This window comes from Phyllostomus hastatus, unplaced genomic scaffold (genome assembly GCF_019186645.2).
Source record: "Phyllostomus hastatus isolate PE091 unplaced genomic scaffold, TTU_PhHast_1.1 phas_scaffold_317, whole genome shotgun sequence".
Classification (NCBI taxonomy): Eukaryota; Metazoa; Chordata; class Mammalia; order Chiroptera; family Phyllostomidae; genus Phyllostomus; species Phyllostomus hastatus.
Window position 1 is genome coordinate 13025559 of NW_025334023.1, and position 20293 is coordinate 13045851.

General features: G+C 45.0%; 1 protein-coding gene across 19 annotated transcripts in view; it reads right to left on the bottom strand.

The window, feature by feature from the left end:
• The window catches only part of SYTL2 (synaptotagmin like 2), a 103037-nt gene that overhangs the window by 49561 nt on the left and 33183 nt on the right, over positions 1-20293 (bottom strand). For all 19 annotated transcript variants that reach the window (XM_045818309.1, XM_045818308.1, XM_045818310.1 and 16 more), the window contains one exon: positions 7301-7803. In XM_045818309.1, the coding sequence (XP_045674265.1) occupies positions 7301-7413 (113 nt within the window). In that variant the 5' untranslated portion in view covers positions 7414-7803. The remainder of the gene's footprint in view (positions 1-7300; positions 7804-20293) is intronic.

Genomic DNA, 20293 nt, shown 5'->3' on the forward strand with positions numbered 1-20293 from the left:
CAGGAGGGTGCAGCAGAAAGACTATGGACTTTGGAGTCTCCCACAAATTAGGTACAAATCCTAGTCCTGACCCTTCCTGGATGAGACCTCTGGCAGGTTACTGGACCCCACCAAGTGTCAGTCTCCTTGTTTTAAAGCTAGGGGACAGTAAGACCTCCTCTGCAGGACTTCAGGGATGATTCAATGAAGCATTTCTCAGAAAGTACCTAACAGTGCCTGAACCTCAATAAAAGGTCAGTAAGTATGAATACTCTATAGATATCACTCCCTCCCTTCTCTGCCCAGCATGAAGGGCTCCAGTGCTCTGTGTGCACACCTGTCTCACCCACTAGGCTGCTGACTCAGCGAACTCCTCGAAGGTGAGGACCACATCCCAACCACCTGTACAATACCAGCACCTAGCACACAGCCTGGCACAGAGCTGGTACCCTAAGACTCTTTGTTGACTGACTGAATCAGTGAATAAATAAGTGCTCAGCAGCCACCCGTCTGAGTCAGGCAAGCGATAAGAGAGATCCTGTCACTGCCAGGGGTCAGGGAACCACACTATCACAATGGCAGTGCCTTCTCATGATGGGGCAGGATATCATCTCTCAGTGGAATAGGAAAAAATGTGATAAAATATGGCAACTGTCATCATCTGTTTGAAAGACACTGCAAACCCTCATAGCACAACAGCTCAAATTCTCCACATGAGATTTATTTACTTATTTTTGTTGTTCAACTAAAAGGCATTTGTATGGGTCTGCATGCCATTCTCAATCTCTCCTGCCTGAGAGATGGGCTGGATGCCCCTGCTCCTGCTAAGCGTTCAGTGCACAAAGGGATGCAGGCTCACTGAGACGTGTGGCACCTGGAAAAGCCGGGAGCCATCAGAGGAGGGAACTAAGGTTGGGTCACCAGCTCATTTCTTTTAAAGTGGCAAAAGAATAGGAAACTCTCTCAAATTCAATACATGCTATTTATATATATCTTAACATGATAACCTACATTTAGTCAATTTCTATTTCTATCTCAGTTATTTGAACTATTTTACAGATGAATTAATGTGTGACATCAAAGTCCAAGTTTTGTAAAGATGTAAATCATTAAAAAAAAAAACAACACTGCCTAGGAAGTGCTGTTAAAATCTTCTCTATCAGCCCATGTCGTATCTCATTTTTCCTGAAGTCTAACCAACCAAATCAGCATTTGATTTCTGATCATTGTATCATTTAGTTGAAGTGGGAAAAGTGTAAGTTTTCTGGGACTCACTGTTTACACCGTACCATCCTCTCCCCACATGCACGTTGTGCTTAGTAAAGAGCTGAGGGAAGAGAAGATGCTTAACAAAGCCCCTTGGGCTGGTGGGCAGAAGCGAAGGCAGAAGGCCACTCACTGCAGAGAGAACACTGTCCTGCTGCCCTCCAGGCCGAACGTGCTGGTTGTGCACACATGCACACAAAGCATTGCTTTATACTGAGCTCCATGTTTGGCACTTTACATCATGTAGCATCTCATTTAGTCCATGCAACTTCACCAGATGTACAAAGAACTTAGTCAACTGCAAAGGATGGCCCACTTTGCCTCCTCTGTATGTTAAAGATATCTGTTCATTTGTTCATTCACTAATTCATTAATCCCCTATCACATACCAGGCCTATGGTTGGAATTGTACATAAAAAATATACAGCCCTAACTGCCAATGTCAACTTCTGTGGTGCAGAGACTGTGAGCACTTTCACAGGGAAGCCAGAAGAGCAGTGAAGCCCTCCAGCCTGGCCTCAGCACCTGTCCTCAGCCTACCTACTTCTCCTCCTTGTAATTACAAAGCACACCCCAGCTCCCAGCTATTCCTCATGATTAAGCAAAGGCCTAACATCATAGGCAGGACATGGCTGATAGTATCTAGTCAATTGTGAATAATAAGAATCAGCAGGCTGGCCAGAGAGGCTGATTGGTCCATTTCCCAGCCTCTCGTTTTTAAACTCTGCAGTATACCCCTCAGTATAGATGGTGAGATATGTGACTTCAAAGTACGCTTAGATGCTTATTTTGAGTGTGAGAACTAGGAAGGACTTTAGATACAAATGGCCTCACTTTATAGATTAAACAAGTGAGGCCCAGAAAAGTTAAGAAGTTTGCCCACGGTCACACAGAACTGGGAGAGGAAGCCAGCTTGACTCCTGGCCACTGCTCTTTCTACTACCCCAACCTGCCTCGGAGAGCCAAACATGATTTTCATTTCTAAGATGGCTATTGCACTTCACTCTTTCTACAAAGGAATTCAGTCTTTGATAGAGAATCTGAAAACCAACGCATGTGAAAATTAAATAAACTGCAAATGATCCTTACAATGGAAAGTGAGAGGCAACATGTGTCCTTTGCATCATGGATACAGCACAGACCCCACAATCCGCTGAGACACAGCACAGAGTGTGGGAAGCACAGCCTTCCTAGTTTGATAAGCAAGGCTTCAATCTATCAGGGCACTCAGCCTCTTCCACTGGACTTCCTCATTGTTGAGTGGCTCAGCTCCACTGGTATGCGGATGAAAGGGGAAAATGTAAGTGAAGCTCTGTGTACAACATAGGTCCTCGACAAATGTTGCTCCCTGTCCCCTGTACTTGGACAGAAAACACCACCTGAGGTCCTGGAAAGCAGTTCTTCAATGACAGCTGCCTTCATTTAAAAGAAACTAGGTCTTGAGGATGCTGCTGAGAATCCTAAGATGTGGTCGCGGTTGAGATCGTATCTGTTATGAGAACGCCCATCGCCATGGATGTGGTTGTGTGTGCAGGGGTGGGGGACGTGGCGCTGGCGGTGTGCAGACACACATGAGCAGCGATTTCCTGCTGGCAGTGTGATGCGAAGCACAGGAAACACCACCTCTCCAGTATGTCATTTTCAAACCATGAAAGACTAAAATTACATATGTATATGTATGATGGTGCCTCTTAAAAAATAAGAGGGCAGAGGGGGTGGGGAAGAGAGAAAAAGATTCTATCCTGATGTCTGCTTTACTGCTGGGTTGTGAATGTCCCCAGCTGGTTGTTAGGGCAGCAAGCAGAGTGGAGATGCACAGTGATAACCGGGCTCAGCACTCGTGGCTACAGGCAGAGGGGCAGCATGACAGACAGCTGTGATGGCAACAGAGTTCTGGAGCTGTTATCTTCCATCTGTACCCCAGAGACACTACCATGGGTATTCCCTTGGGTTTAAGTCCATGTTGTACCGTTTACAGGTTGAGTGATTTGGAAACTGAACACTTCCTCTGTATGGCATTCACTTTTCTCATCCATGAAGTCAGGATGGGAGGTAACACATAGACTAAATCATCTCTAAAGTGTCTCAGATGAGCTTGGATGTGAGCAATTCAAAGCACTGGATACATCAGACGCGGCAAATAGATTTCTGTTGGAATGCCAAATTTCATCCACAACCATACCTAAAAGGATTCTGAGGCATATCCGGTTTTGATGAGCACATCATGGCCATAGGAGGGTTATACTCCAAAGTCCATAACAAACTAGCTTTTGGAAGAACAGTCTCAATTTTAGTGGCAGGTTTGATTTTCTAATGTTTTACTTAAACTAACATTATAATAATATAATTTAATTTCTAAAGCCACATACCAACTATAAGGATGACTGGGGCATTATAAAATCATGTTTAGTAAAACAAAAGGTTAAGATTTTAAATTTGCAATTGATAATCCATTAAATATATAAAGGCCATTGCATGGCAAATTCCCCGATGACTAGAACCATGATTCAATCATCCTAGAATTACTTTCATACCATTGTGCAGAGGAGGTCCCCATACTTAATAGGTACTCACTTAAATTTCACTGCATTACATAATTGAGAGTTTTTTGCAATAATTTCATAAGAAATCAGACTACCAACCAGATACTTCTGTCCTACTTAGAGGCATAGGTGGAGTGGCAGAAAGGGACTTAAAACATATTCATCACCTATTATGAGCTAAGAAGAGTAAGAATTATTTTACTTACTCCTGATTTTAATCCTTTAACTTTGGTCCTATGGTTATTCCCAGTCTGAGTTGAGGCTCAGAAAAGTTAAGTAACTTGACTAACAAACCACAGTTGACCAATGGTGAGGATAGGATTTATGTCAGTTTTGACTCCAAGGTCTGTGCAGGGAAGTTCTTCCCTTGTGTCAAGGTGAAACCCTTACTGTTCTTCTGACAGAATGCTATCAATGAACTGTATGGAGCAGAGGGGCCAGCACTGGACCAAAAACTTTTCTCATTATGGCTTTGGCACTGACTAGCTGTGTGACCCTGGGCAAGTCACTCCCCCTCTCTGGGCTTTACCTTCTTTATCTATAAAGTGACTTGGTAGACCAAAAAAATCTTTCCAGAACTGCCAAGCTGTAACTCTGATGGAAGAGCCAAAAACAAAGAGCTGGAGGATGGCCAGGGGACTGGAAAGCAGAAGCCCACTGAACAGAATTTCCAGAAACCAGAGACCTAGTTCTGGTCCCACCAGCCCAGGCACAGAACAACCTCATGACCATCCCCTCAAGTCCTTTCAGACGTAAAGCAAAGAGGAGATCAGACTATGATTCCTCTTGTGTGAAGCGGGCAGTGGGCTGGGCCCCTTCCCATGCCCACAGGCTATGGGCCTTGTGCCTATCTGCTCCCCCTGCACACCTTCCCTTCTCCCCAGGTCCAGGCTCCTGGACTTGCCTGTGGCCATGCCAACATGGGATGTTGGGACCTAACTAAAAGGTCCCCCAGAATGGTGGTGGTAGACAGGGCTTAACTCATACCATATTTTTCACCACCTCAAGCCTTCTTCCTATCAGGTTAAAAAGCAAAAATCAAGGGCAGCACCAGTAGCAGCTGCTGGGGCACCATCAGATACAGAGGACCAAAAGAGAGTCTGCAAACTCACCACTGCAGAGGGACTCAGCACTTCTGCAGCAGCCACAGACTAACTGGTGCCACAATCTCCACACTCACTCCCCTTACAAGGCCCAGGAGGAACTCTGCATTTTTTTTAATCCTCACCTGAGAACATTTTCAATTGCTTTTTTAGAGAGAGAGAGAGGAAGGGGAGGGAGGAACATAGATGTGAAAGAAGCATCAGCGGGTTGCCTCTGTATGCACCCAGACCGGGGATTCATGCTGGAATTGGGGGTCACAGGCACCCCTGCAACCCAGGTATGCTCCCTGATTGGGAATCAAACCTGCAATGTTTCAGTTTCTGGATGACGCTCCAACCACTGAACCTCTCTGGCCAGGGCTGACTCAGCAGCCCGGAATTCCAGGGGCCAAGAAAATACAGAAGGTAGGGGAGAACAAATCTCTGTCACAAGGTGGCTTGGTAGAGAAGGCAGAATTGCAGACCACATGTAACAGCATGGAAGTGGAAGGAACTGAAGGAACTCTCAGCAAACCAGTATTCACAACCCCATCTTCCTGAAGTAGGAAGAGGACCCACTGCTTCCTCCATCCCGTCTTCTGAGAGGCTAATAGAATCCCCAATTCCCAGTGTGCTTTAAGAATCAACTAATATGGTGATAGAAGGAGATTTGACTTGGGGTGGTTCACATGCACTCCAATAAACAGGTGATCTATTAGAGAACTGTACACCTCAGACCTATATAATTTAATTAACCAATGTCACCCCATTAATTCAATTTTTAAAATTAAAAAAAAATCAACTAATATTGTTATCTGTGTTGCCTCCGCCCTTACTTCTAAAATGGGTGTAACAGTCCTGCCTGGAGCATAAGAGAATAACATTCATGAAAGAGCTTCAGAAACTGTGAATGGGTAAAGCCTTAATGCTACCAACAGGCTCCGATGGCTGATTAGTGTAAATCCTCTGTTCCTTCTGGGGAAACTGCTCAAGGCACCTCACCTGCTGAGCGTGGAGAGCAGTGCCCTGTCCAGGTGCCTGGAACACTGCAGGTGACCTGGGGGGAGGAGCATGACAAGATCCCCATTCTCATGATCTCCACTACCTACAGTGACCCCCTGTCACTGTCACAGCTCAGTGTGCTACCTCACACCAAGACAGCCACCCCCTTTCCCACAGCCATGTCCCAGGGTGGCCTGTCTGCTATTGCTTTTTCAGGGGGAGAAGGTGGACTTAGTGAAGAGTACCTGAGGCCAGGATTTGATTCTCACTTCTGAAATGACCAATTGTATGAGCTTGGGCAAGTCACCTGACCTGTCTCAAAGTCAATTTCCCCACATATCAGAGTGAGTGAAATTATATCCTCCTACATCCCCCTAAAGGCATAAGAGTGTTGTGAGCTCAGAAGAAATAATGGGTGTGTAAGCCCTTTGCAACTTGTTAAGCACTGCCTATGTACAAAATAGTAGTAGAAGCCATAATCAGACACTCTGGACTGCCTGAAGTGAATTTCAGCACGTTCATTTGTAAAGCATCTGTGTTCAGTTAGGGTCAAAATACGGTAAACAGTGCAAATAAATCCATTATTCCTGGTTCTGTGTGCCAGAAAATAAGAACATGGTTCTTTTTCTCCATCTCGTCTTCTGAGAGGATGTGTTCCTTTAGGATAACTCCTGGGGTGGGATCATGCAGGTAATACTGCCTTATACTGAGGAAGCCTTTTGCTGCCTCCAAAGCCCGAGATCACATAGGCAACAGATGGCAGGGCCCAGAGGCAAGCCCGCTCCTTCACCCTCCTGATGTCATGCTCCTCCTACCACATGGGTGAGGGAAAGCAGCAGAAATGTGGACGTGGAACACTTGGGCTCCTCCCAACAAGGACAGTGTGTCAGAGCTGCCACTCCTTCTGGTGGGACACAAACGGAAAACCGGCTCTGGCAGAGCCAACTTTAATTGCTGTTGAAACCAAACCTTTCTGAAAGTATGCAGGAATATGAGCTATCTCCCCATTTATTTTCTTTTAAAAATTTGCAAGTTTAAAATCTCCTTAATTTGGTCCATAATTCAGTTTAAGAAAGTGTTTTCTACAAAAATATGGATATAAACATACACACACATCCATATATGTAGATGTAGATGTAGGTGTTTATATATATGTATACATATGTTTCATTTTTAATTCAGTGTTTAATAAGTTGAAGGACTTTAGTTAGGTTTTTAATCTTTTCTGGCAGAAGTCCTATGGGATAAATTAAGAGACACCAAGGAGGAAAAAGTCCTATCCAGGAAGTAAACCTAAAATTGGAACCCATAAATTCAGGCTCCAAGTCAGAACTACCACTTATGGTTGAGAAAAAAAAAAAAAACATGTCTCATCTCCTTACAGACTGGCCCTCCCACCCCCACACCCAGGGACCTCCAGGCCCATACCTGACTCTCTCTTCTTCAACTCTCTTCAGGGCCGCATCCCGCTGCAGAACCTCCATGATGGTCTCTTGCTCCTCCTCCGTCAGGAAGCTTAAGTCGATCATTTTGAAAGGCATATGCAAAAATAACAGTAACAAATCTGGCTTGAGGATCTCAAAGCTAAACAACCCTGACTGTAGCCCGGATGATTAAAAGATGCAAAAGTGAAATGAGATAATATCTTGTTCAGTTCTGCAGCAAAAGTCTTGTTATGGCTCAGCAAAAGTTTTAGGTGGCCGATTGCAAACTCCTAAGCGGCCTTTCCCATGAGGCAGGAGTGGTCTGCAGGGCAACGTGTAGAAGAGGCTCTGAGGAGGAAACTGCATTCCTTGCCAACCAGGTCACTTGTTCCTACGGCTGCATTTCCACTCACACGCCTTCTCTGGACTAGTCTTAGACACGGTTGATTCTCCTTTGGTCCTCGTCACCAACTCAAGGGAGGTGAGCAGCATCTGAGCATCACCTACCTGGAGAAATGTGAGACAGTAGACAGCAGTGAGAGGTAATTCCTATAAGCATTGCTCTTTATTACAAGATTTAAAACATGCCTGGGAGGAAAACAGACCATGTGAGATGGTCTCTGAGACCAGGAAACCAGTTCTGCTGGCTTCTTGAGCAAATGGCAAGTGGGTCGTGAAACACGCTTCAACTCAATTCCAGACCGCCAAAATGGAGAGCACGCACACATGCCTTTCAGTGTTTAACAATTCACTGAGGAAAGGCATGTTTTCAGAACGAAGCTTGTTCTCAAACTCATGGGACACTGGGCTAAAAAGTCACGGTAAAAGTCAGCAAGGCCAGGGAGATGTGATTCAAGTTGTCAAGTGACTATGGGTAAGAAATTACAAATAAAAATTCACCAACACTCACTTCATGAGTACAAATGTCACAGTGGATTATACCTGTCCTCTGTAATGACAGGAAAGCTAATACCAGGTAGACATAGTTTGCAAAAAACAGTGGGAATTGTTATTCTTCCCCTAGTCCCACCTCTAACCTTTGCTGGGCCTAGAGCAACTCACCAAGCTTGTCTCCCTTCATATCTGAGGAGAAAGAATACTTACTGGCATGTGTACATAAACTAGGGAAAAGAAAGAGGCAGAATTTCAAAACACCCCATCCTCCAAAGTGAGCATTTTAAATGGGGACAATGGGCAAGAACCCTGTTTTCTTTGAGGCATCTTAAACCCATGTGCAGTGAGAAGTGGAGACCTGAAGAATGCCACTGCCGGGCAGGACTCAGAGACCCTCAGCTCCAGGTTCGGGGCCCTTTTCATAAGTGCACTGCTGCATATACAATAGAGACTAAAACCCAAGAGTTTAGTAAAGCAGCCTCACTGAGTGAATTCATCCAACTGAGTAAGAGTGTACCTGGTTGTACATGTGTATTTTCCTTTTCTCTTTGGATTATGTTTCCTATCTCCCCCACAAAGTTTGTCCTTCATGGACAGGTACTCTGAAGACCTTTGTTTTATTTTCCTGTATCTCTTTACAAAATGCCCACAGAGACTACTCCAATAAATATGAAGACAGTACTTTATTCTCTTTTGTGACATTTTGCATGTATTTGTCTGCTTGTTCATCTTGAAAACTACTCAGCTTTCAAGATGAAAGTCTCCACCCCCAAGGAGCCTCCCCTACCTTCCATAGCCAGAGTTAAATGATGTAGGTGATTTTCTTATTGCTCCTAACTCTTCATCCCCTACCTGAAAGAGAACTATGCAACCACGTTGCCGCTAGAGTGAGCAGAGTATTCATCCCTACCTTCCTCACGTTGGGTTTGGCCTGTGACTTATTTTAGCCAATGCAATGTAACAAGTGTGGTGTAAGCACAGGCTGTAGATGTGCCCTGCATGGTTTGGCTTGGCTTCTTATGCTGCTGCATGTGCCACAGGAGAGCTTGCCCAGGTAGCCACTGCCTCTTCAGTCTGGCCCCAGAAAGAGGGATATAAGGACTGGCCACAACCTGACCCACCTGAAGCAGGTCACCCCTGCTGGCCTGCAGATATGGAAGCAAGAAATAAATATTTGTTGTTGAAAGCCACTAAAGTTTGTTGGCTGTGATATAATATTTTTGTAGCAGAAACTTGACTTTACAAAAACTTTTTCCTCCATTAGATAACTCCACTGATGTAATTATTTATCTGCCTTTAGTCTCTCCCATTTGACTGTGAGTCTCTGGATGAATAAACAAGTGAGTAAGTAAACGAATGAATGGACCCAATCCAAACACACGACTTCACCAGGGGACAGCTATCTCAATTCTTTCATGTACAGTTGCTTTCTTTCATGCACAGTAACTTCCTTAGATCTCAAAGTCTGGGAAGGAAATAGATTCAAGCCACATTCCTGGAGCCATGTCCCCAATGAGGCATTACACTGCCATATGGTCCAGTGAGAGGTTGTTTTGAAGTTCAATGAGGGGACAGGAAGAGAACAAAAGAGAAAAAACACTTGTCCCGCAGTGGTAGCTGGCAGGGCTGCTAAGAGGGAAATGCTGGTTTCCACACCCTCACAGAGAACCAGAAGCAAAGCTGTGCTTCTGTGTAAAAGCTTCTAAGGGTTAAAAGTTTTTCCTAAAAATAAACTGTTAGTGAGACAAAGGGCAGTATCCTCCTTTTACAGACAAAGGAGTGAAGGGCTGGGACCCTTGACTCCTAATTGAGTAGCCAGGAGTCACACCCCATCAGATGGCAGGGAGCCCACAGGTGGCTATTGAGACTTTTCAGTACCAGGTGCTCCCCCAACTCCCAATATTCTAGGTGCTGTGTATCACGGGAGCTAATTGAACATTTCATCCATTCAACAAACATTTATTGAGAGCCTTTTGTGCCTGGCACTGTTCTCAGCACTAAAGATACGGCTATAAATATGACAGAAATAAATTTCTGGTCTTTTGTGGAGCTTACATGCTAGTTGAAGGAGACAATGTTCAAACTCAGTAATAAAAAATAAATTTAAAAAATCACACTAAATAAATGAATCATGTCACCTGTTAGAAGATGAAAAGGGTCATAGAGGAAAACAAAGCAGGGAAGGAAATTAATCATAAGGGTTGTGGGGAGGGAGTTGGAGTTTCAAAGAGACTGTTTAGGGTAGACCTCGCAGAGAAGATGGCATTTGAACAAAAACGTGACAGGGGTGAGGAAACAAGCCATGCAGATACCAGAGGTTCCTGAGGTGAGGGTGTGTCTGCCGGTCAAGAAACAGCCAGAAGGCCAGTGCAGAACCGTCAGAGTGTGCCAGGAGGAGGACAGGGTAGAGCAGGTCGGAAAGGAAATAGACCGGACTGCATTAGGCTTGTTTTTTTTTAATTGATTGATTTGAGAGAGAGAGGAATAGGGAGGGAGGGAGAGACAGAGAGAGAAAAATATCTGTCGTTTCATTAATGTATGCATTCATTGGTGGATTTTTTTTTAAAGATTGTATTTATTTTTAGAGAGGGGGAAGGGAGGGAGAAAGTGAGAGAGAAATATCAATGTGTGGTTGCCTCTCGTGCACCCCTGACCAGGGACCTGGCCGGCAACCCAGGCATGTGCCCTGGCTGGGAATCAAACCAGCAACCTTTCAGTTTGCAGGCTGGCATTCAATCCACTTAGCCACACCAGCCAGGGTCATTGGTTGATTTTTGTATGTGCCCCGACCAGTGATCGAACCCACAACTTTGTCTTATTGGGACAATGCTCTAACCAACTGAGCTACCTTGCCAGGCCCGTATGAGGCTTTGTAAGAGCTATAAGATTTCTGGCTTTTTCTCTGAGATGAAACAGCATTAAGCAAGGCAGGAAAAAAAAGAGAATGAATATTTACTGGGTACCCCCTATGTGCCTGGCACTTTACATATATCATCTCGTAGACTCCTCACAAGATCTAGGGAGGTATTTTGTTATCAGTGTTTTCCAAACGAGGAGTTCAAGTCTCAGGGAGGTGTCTGCCACCAAGCTTGTGTTTTGTGGGTCTGGCATTTACTAATGGCTTTGTCAGAATAAGCCACCCCAATGCTTATATCTCATTTAATTCTCCCCTCCACATGGATTTCTCAAACTGAGGAAGCAGAACAAAAGTCTTCTGTCTGGGCCCTGGCTTGTATGGCTCAGTGGATTGAGCGCTGGCCTGCAAATGAAGGGGTCTCTGGTTTGATTCCAAGTTAGGGCACATGCCCCCGTTGCAGGTGGAGTCCCCAGTGGGTGGCATGTGAGGGGCGACCGCACACTGATGTTTCTGTCCCTCTCTTTCTCCCTCCCTTCCCCTCTATCTTAAAAAAAAAAAAAGAGTCTTCTGTCTGGCTCTGGACCCTCATTCTCTGCTTAACATCAAAGAATCACTGGCCCACAGCTGGCGGTCAGCATGGGGACAACTTCAGTGCAAAAACTTGGAGGGACGAGTTTTGGCCACAGGGATTCCTGATGGGTTCACAGAAGGAGTAGCTCCCACTGAACAAAATGTTCTCCTTAGGTTCAGCCCTCCCTCCCGCCCCTCCTCTGAATGCTGCTGAGTGATTTTTCTAAAAAAACAAACAAACCAAAAAAATCACTCCAAGTCCTTACCACAGCCTGTAGGACTCTACAGAAATTAACGCCTGTTTTCTCCTCCAAGCTCTTCTCCCCAGGCCCTGGCCACACTGAGCTTGGTCAGTTCCTTTTGCCTCCAGGCCTGGGCATACACTGCTCCTTCTCCTGAAATATCCTTTTTTGAGCTGGTACCATTTGAATCTCAAGTTAAATGTCACTTACACCCAGAAGCCTTCCCTAACCTTCAAGGCCAGGTCAGAGGTCCCCCCCAGTGTGTTCCATTAGCAACTGACATCCTCAGTGAGGACACCTCACACTGTCTCGAATCCCTGCCTACTCGTCTTTGTCCCTCACTAGCTGATGAGCAAGGCCAGGGCCTCTGAGTGCTCTGTATCCCCGGCACCTGCCCCTGTGCCTGGCTCCTGGCTCCTGCTACACACTTGAGTATTTACCACGTGAACATAGGTCCCCTTCACACGAACCTGGCTCTAAGGCCCATAACTGAAAAATCGGGTCCACATTATTCATCAAGTTCCAGCCCCAGATCCTCTGTGTGACAATGTGGTTTCAATTTTCTCACCTACATAATGAGTCTATTTAGTCCTGCTTTCCCTCCTTATGGAAGTCACTGTGAAGCTCTGGTGAGAATGCAGGAGGACACCATCAGGGACAAATAAGGACTGAGCAGCAGCTGGAACAGCAGCACACAGGGGCAATTCGAGGGCTCCAAATACAGACTGTGCTGAGTTCAGTCTCCATGCATCAGCCCTGCTGTGCCACATCGATAAAGCCAATACTTTTCCTGGCAACTGTCCAGAAGTTAACCTGGAGAAAGAAACCAAGGCCCCAAACAGTTGGTCCTTGCTTTTGGTGGCAGCAAAGAGAAGAGCTAGGCTTGTGGCTCCAATCTCAATCACCCTGCTTCATGCAACCCAGGTTAAAGCCTGGTTAACAAAAGCATTTGTTTTCCAACTCCTTCTGGAGTTGGCAAAGAGTGGCAAGGAGGGGCCTGGTTGGCTGTTGTACCAAGGCCTGCAGACCCCAAGGAAGGGGAGGAAAGCACGAGTAAGTAGTGACTCTCACATGATGAGGTTTTCGGAAGAGAGGCAAATTGTTCTGACAGTCCCGTGACATCACGCAGGAAGCCTTGAAAGAAAAGCCTGGGAGGCAGAAGGAGAGCAGGGACAAATGCGCTTGAGTTGGGGTGGGGTGGGGTTGGGGAGAATGGTGCGGGACAGAAACAGGCCTGATTAATTAAGAGTCTCAACCCCACCAGGGGCGATCCATCACACATAAAACCAAAAGCTTTTGGAAACTTCCTAAGTCACAATGGCATCAAAGGACAAATGGAATAACCACAAACAGTTTAGGAAAAGCCTAGGAAGGAATGAGTGGAGTGAGACGATCAGAGAACATTTGCTCATCTCCCTCCTGGCAGAAAGATCTCCTCACAGTGCACTGGCCTGGCAGTCACCAGACCAGAGGCCACACTGCCAGGACACCATGCCTAAAGCAGAAAGTTTCCCTTTTGGGCTGTTCCACATCTCAGGTTTAGTCGGCATTTAGTTGAACTTGCCTGTAATTTCCACCCTTTGCCTCCAGTTTGCCCTGCAACCCTCAGCTCACTCCTTTTCACACACATTTAAAAGAAAGAAAGCTTTCATGTCTCTTTTGTTGAGGGCTAAGATGAACTTCCTCTTTCCTTCAGCTGTCCCTCACTTGGTGTATTCTAAATCTCTCACGATCTTGGTCATTTTTCTCTAGACTAAAAAATGAGCAGGTGGTGCAAAGTACTTTACACACATAACCTCAGTGAATCCCTCTGACCACCCAGTAAAGCAGGCATTCTTCACACAATGCAGACAACACTGGGCTCGCAGAGCTCAATAACTTGTCTATAGTTGCTCCACCAGGACATGATTTCGACGCAGGGCTGTAAGATTCTAAAGCCAATGGTTTTAACCTTCACTACATCACCAGCCCCCTTATTCTCAGAGAGCTTACACAGTAGTTAGAGACAAAGATGAGTCTAGCACCCTACGTTTCCCGATTCCCAGGCCAGTTTTTTCACCCTGCTGTTCCTCCTTCTGCTCCTTCCTTCTTCACCATCATTTTCTGTGACCATCAGGCCTGGGCCCTCAATGCACAGCATGCTCTTCTGTGCGCAACCTTCCAGGAACAGGAGAACAATTGGGCCCTTTGGATGTTTTCATGGACAGACATTGGGGGGAAAGGACAAGCGTGGGACAGAGGGAAAAGGGCACCTGTGTCAACATGCAGGTATTTATACACATGCCCATTAGCCCTGTAGAATGGTAGAAATCCCTGGAACCAGAGACTAGCACTAAAAAAAACCTACCTTACATATTTAAATCAATCAGAATGTTTTGTCATATGCTTATGTAAAAATGTGTTCATGTGAACAGCAGATTTTGTCCACAGCACGGTCAGGAAACATGCTACATGAATATGTTCCAGTCTCGGTGTGGTCAGGGCTTTCATCACTGTTTAAAACATGCAGATGATTCAGCCTAATGTTCTGTCTAAATGGGGCTTTGTCGGGGTGGGGGGCGGGGGGGAATAATTCATTGTCTAGTGACCAGTCTAAGGTAGCCTCTCAAAAAGGAGTGAGTTGAATGACGAAATAAAAGGAACAGCTGAATTGAACCTATGAAGAAGCGAATCAGTGACAGAATGTAGTGTAATGGAATGAAGTTATCAAGTGTTTCTGGTTTATTTTTTTGTAAAGGAACAAATGAAATGGCAAAACCAAAGGCAACCTCAAGATACAAAGCTTTCATGTTTGTGAGGATTCTTCCAAAGGTGAAAACTATTTTTCCACTGCATTTAGCTCCCCCGACTCCAGGCTGATGGGGCCCACTGCTAATGTTTCTTTCCCACAGACTGACCTGGCGATCTCAGACTAAGCAACAGGGAAAAGACTACTTATATGTGACAACTCCCCTCTCCCTTAATCCCATATTCAAACCTAAAGATGATGTCCTTAGGTTTCTGAAAAGCTTCTTTTGGCCATTCTTAGGCCTCAACTTTAGACTTATCCATAGGAATTAAATATTTCAATCAAGCCCCAACCAAGGGCAAGATAATGAGCCATAAAAGGAAGATAGCATTATACACAACTAACCCTCATACAAGTACCATGTGAAGTACTGACAAAGGAGGCACAAACCAAGTGTTGGGGCCACAGGGATTTAGGAAAGAGAGGAAACGCAGTGAGCCTGGAAGGCTGAATTAGAGATGCAAGTGGGCCTTTTGGCCAAGAGCAGTGGGCTATGAAACCACAAAGATGTTCAAAAGGAGATTAAAACTAAAGCTACAGGGTATAAAGGGGGAGACAGCACCTGAGGTCTGCCCCTGAGGGGCCAAAAATGCCAAGAGAGCAAATTGGAACCTGAATTTTTCACATTTTCCAGGCTTGATAAATGTGCCAGGATCACCCCTTTAATCTATAGTTTTGTGGTTTTTAACAAAAAGATAAAAGGAGTGAAGAAAAAAAGGAGCTGGGTGAATGGGCAGCTAAAAATTCATTTTAAAACTTCACATTCAGGCTGAAAACTCAAATCACTTCTAAAAAACGATGACAATCTCCAAAAGGGATGGCTTCCCTCTAACAACAAACACTTTGACAAGGAACTGGGAGACAGTAGAACAAAGGAGGCCTGAGGTGCTGGGAGCTGCTGCAGGAGCCAGCACACCCATGGGCTCACGATGGTTTCCCGGCTTGGGAAGCACCAGGAGCCCCCCGAAGTGCACACCGCCAGGCAGACACGTCCTCTCCCCTTGGAATGGCAACATCCACAGTCCCAGATCTCAGTGCAGGAAGAGGGTAAGTTGTATGTCCCAACGTTCTGCCAGTGCACAGTCTCTGCCCTCAGACCTTGTCTTCTGGAAAGGAGGGCAGATGTTGAACAGGCCCAAGAAGTCCTACAAAGCAGAAGAGCTTCCTGCTATAAAACTCTTAACCTGTGGGGGGGGGGGGCAGTGGGGAGGCCTAATGTAGTCTCAGGGGGCCAGGAAAGGCTTCCTAGGAGAAATATGATCTCTGTCCACTATGAACTCTATAGTGATATTGGAATTGGGAGTTCTATCACTTTACCATTATTTATTACTACTGCCTGTATCCAGTTCTGGCTGATGAGCAGCGGATTCCCAGACACTGATTGTTCAAGTCCTACTGAGTCCAATTCTTCAGGGATGAGAGCCAGGAATTTGCATTTTCTGAAGTGTTCCCACATGACGCAGTTGTTTGGCCAGGTTCTGGGAATCACAGCTACAAAGGATCCTAACAGGTCCGAAATGGTTGACGACTGGTTAAAGAGCACAACAATTTGTAAAGTTGGCATGTTCATCTGTTTTCTAGCTGTAATGAGCTAACACAAAACTGAATAACAGCTGAATCAGTCATAACTAGTTCTTTGCACAGATGAGGAAGCTGAGGTGCATAGGGGTTAGACCAACTGCTTAAGGTCACACAGCTACCTAATGTGAGAGCTGGGACACGCAGAGTACACCATCTTTATCTGCCTGGACATACACAATTTCAACCTAAATAAGGATTTGCAAACGGGCTAATAAATGGGTTGGGCTGCATTTTGCAGTGATCCTGAAACCAGCACAGTGATAACAGCAGGCATTACAGATGAATTCTAGATTTAATTATTTTCTAGGTTTTAAATTCAGAGGACAGGAGTAGAAGAACCAACTGATTTATTAACCATGCTGGAATTAAACCCAGGATCATAAAGTTAACTGAACTGTAGCAATCCCCAACTCAGACTTTAAAGGGACTACATAAAGTCTCATTTTTATGCAAACATGTACATTCCTAACCAGCCTGAGAGTGAGGGACTCTCTAGATGTATTAACTTAGGGCTTCCCAAACCTCACTACATTAGCAACACCTGAGAAGCTTTTTAAAAATATACCCATGCCGGGTCTCTTCACCCTCCACCTCCTCACAGCTATTTTGATTTTACTGGTCTATCTGGATTTTTTTTTTAAACTGCCTAGGTGATTGTTAATGGGCAGCCAGCATTGCGGTCACTGAACCAATGGTCCTCTCCTCTCTTTGGCTCCTGCTTGAGCCCAGGACCTGGGGTGAGGCAAGCAGGGTATGAAGGCACAAAGTAAGAAGTCAGGGTTGCATGAGCACAGCACCTGCACCTGCGGCACCCTGAGAGCAAGGCCTCCTTAAAAGTGACGCACTTCGGGCACAAACTTTAAGGAGACGCCCACTCTCAGGGTACCACCTGTGCAGCGTCAGCCCTCACATGTCCTTGTCTGCACAGATTTGTGTCCTGGGTGCCTCACTTGCCTCACTAGCCCAGACATACTCAAACCCCTCTGGCCAGGCCGTTAACCATCCCAAAGATACATCAAGATGCTACCATGTGTGAGGTCCCCCTCCTTGCTCCTCTCCATCCTCTAAAGAGACACATTTTGAAACTGATGCCTACGACATCCATGTACTGTGATGGAGTGGAACACACTGGTTTTGGAGCCAACAGTCAGAAGGGGATTCTTCTTTTATTAGTCCCTCGGCAGTTCCCCTAAGGACTCTGAATTTGTGTCTTGGTCTGTACCATGTGGGCAGCACTTCACAGGGTTGCTCTGAGGATGACATTAGGCTGTGAGTAAACTGGTATGGGACATAGCAACTGCTCCACAAGTGCCTGGTGACAGTGGCCCGCCAGCATTCCACTAACTGGGTCCCCTTCCCGAGCTGTCTCAGGTTGGAATGCTACTGCCGCTGCTGTTCCTGTTTTCCTCATCGCACTCTCCCCCACCTTCGACCTCCCACCCATTTCAAGAGTCAAAATCTTGGTTTCCGCCAACACTCCCCTATCCTTCCCACCAGGCCTTTAAGGAGATTTAAAAAAAATCTAAATTTGATGTTGGAAGTTTGGAGTGGAGAAGTTCCCATTTTTAAATCACCAAGAATTCTTCTAAACCTTCTCATCTTAGGCCTAGACCTCAGCTTTAGAAAATCAAAAGTCAAGAGTCTGACATTGTGGTCTCTGGTTCAACATTAATAGCCCTCATCCAGTTCTGCTCCCTCTGGCGGTGGGCACAGAGGGGTCTTGGCATCCCTGTGTCCCCAGCACCTGGCAAGGTGCCTGGCATACAGCCAGTGCCTCGTTCACTGAACAAAGGAAAGAAAAACAGACATTGGAAGGGGAAAACCAAGACAATTCAACAGCATAGAGGAAAAGCCAAGAAAGATTACAAGAGTGGAGCTAAAAAAGTTTGGCAAGTTATCTTCCATAGATGTACAGTATTTGCTAACTCCCTGTGGTATAATGGTCCTCCAAAGAGGCCCAAATCCTAATTCCTGAAACTTGTGAATATGGTACTACGTGGTAAATGGGACTTTACAAATGTGATTAAGTATCTTGTGATGGGTTTGCACAGCAAAGGAAACTATAACAAAATGAAAAGACAGCCCACTGAATGGGAGAACATGTTCACCAATGATACATCTGATAAGGGGTTACTATCCAAAATTTACAAAGAACTTATAAAACTGAACACCAAAAAAAATACACAATCCAATTAAAATATGCACAGAGGCTCTGAATAGACTCTTCTCCAAAGAGGATGTACAGATGGCCAACAGACATATGTAAAGATGCTCAACATCACCAATCATTAGAGAAATGCAAATTAAAACCACAATGAGATAACACCTCACATCTGTCAGAATGGCCATCATCACTAAGTCAACAAACAACAAGTGCTGGTAAGGATGTGCAGAAAAGGGAACCCTCATGCACTGTTGGTGGAAATGCAGACTGGTGCAGACACCATGGAAAGCAGTATGGACTTACCACAGAAAATTAAAAATGGAACAGCCTTATGATCCAGCAATTTCACTTCTGGGAATATATCCAAAGAAGCTTGAAATACTAATTCAAAAGAATATATGCACCCCTATGTTCACTGTAGTGTTATTCACAGTAGCCAAGATTTGGAAGCAGCCCAAGTGTCCATCAGTATATGAGTAGATAAAAGTGCTATGGTACATTTACACAGTGGAATACTACTCAGTGATAAAAAAGAAAGAAATCTTACCTTTTGGGATAGCATAGATGAACATGGAGAACATTATGCTAAGTGAAATAAGCCAGTCAGAGAAAGACAGGTACCATCTGATTTCATTTATATGTGGATTCCACTGAATAAACAAAATAGAAACAGACTTCATAGGTACAGAAAACACAATGACAGTTGTCAGATGGGAGGAGATTCGGGGGCTGGGTGAAAAACGTGAAGGGATTAAGCAAAAAACCCAAAACACCCTCATAGATACAGACAATAGTATGGTGACTACAAGAGGGAAAGGGGTGGGGAGAGATAGAAAAGGTTAAAGGAGGATAAATGGTGAAAGAAAGAGACTGGACTATGGGTGGGTGGTGAACACACAATACAATATACAGATGACACGTTATGGAATTATATACTTGAAACCTATGTAATTTTATTAACCAATATCACCCCCAATAAATTTAATTAAAAATAAAAGAATCTTGTATTGGGAGATTATCCTGGATTATCTAGTTTGGTTCAATGTAATCTCAGGTCCTCATAAGAAGGATAGTCAGAGGAGATGAGGGGATGAAGGCAGTTAGAGTGATATGCTTTGAAGACAGAGGAAGGGGCCATGACCAAGGAAGGCATGCAGCCTCTGGTGGCTGGAAAAGGCGAAGAAAGAGATTTTCCCCTCCGGCCTCCAGCAGAAACTCAGTTCTGCCAACTCTTTGATTTTATTCTGTGAGACCCATTTTAGACGCCTGATCTCCAGAACTATAAGATAATACATTTGTGTTCTTTCATGTCACTAAGCTTGTGGTCATTTTTTACTGCAATAAAAAAAAAACAATACACAGTCTGAGGACAGATAATGTACCTTATTCGTCTTTGAATTCTCAGCTTATTGCCTGGAACTCTGCTGACGAAATAAATCCTCATAAGCAAGAGCAAGGTGGATGCTTTCCTCTCCTTGCCCTACGGCCCATCAGTTACCAGATTCAGTTGATTGAATCTCTGCAACCACCCTCCAATTAAACCCTTTCTCTCCTTTTCTACCTCTCATTTAGTAACTGTCTCTGAACGTGGCTTCTTTTATTCCTGGTTCTCCCTCATTTCTGTCTACTGAACACAGTCCAGCTGGATGCACACAGCACTCCAAAGCCCCACTTCAACTCTGCCATACTCTGACTTAAAAACCTCCCCTAGCTCTTCCCTGATGGCAGAGTAAGTCCAAATTCCTTATCCTAGTATTGACATCCTACTTGTTCCAAGCTTCCTATCCAACATTCCTACCCCATGAACTCCAGCAAAACCACTCAATAGCACGTCTGTACTGTCATTGCCAGACCTTTGTTCTTGCTGTTCTCTCTGCCTAGAATGTCTTTCTCTTATATTG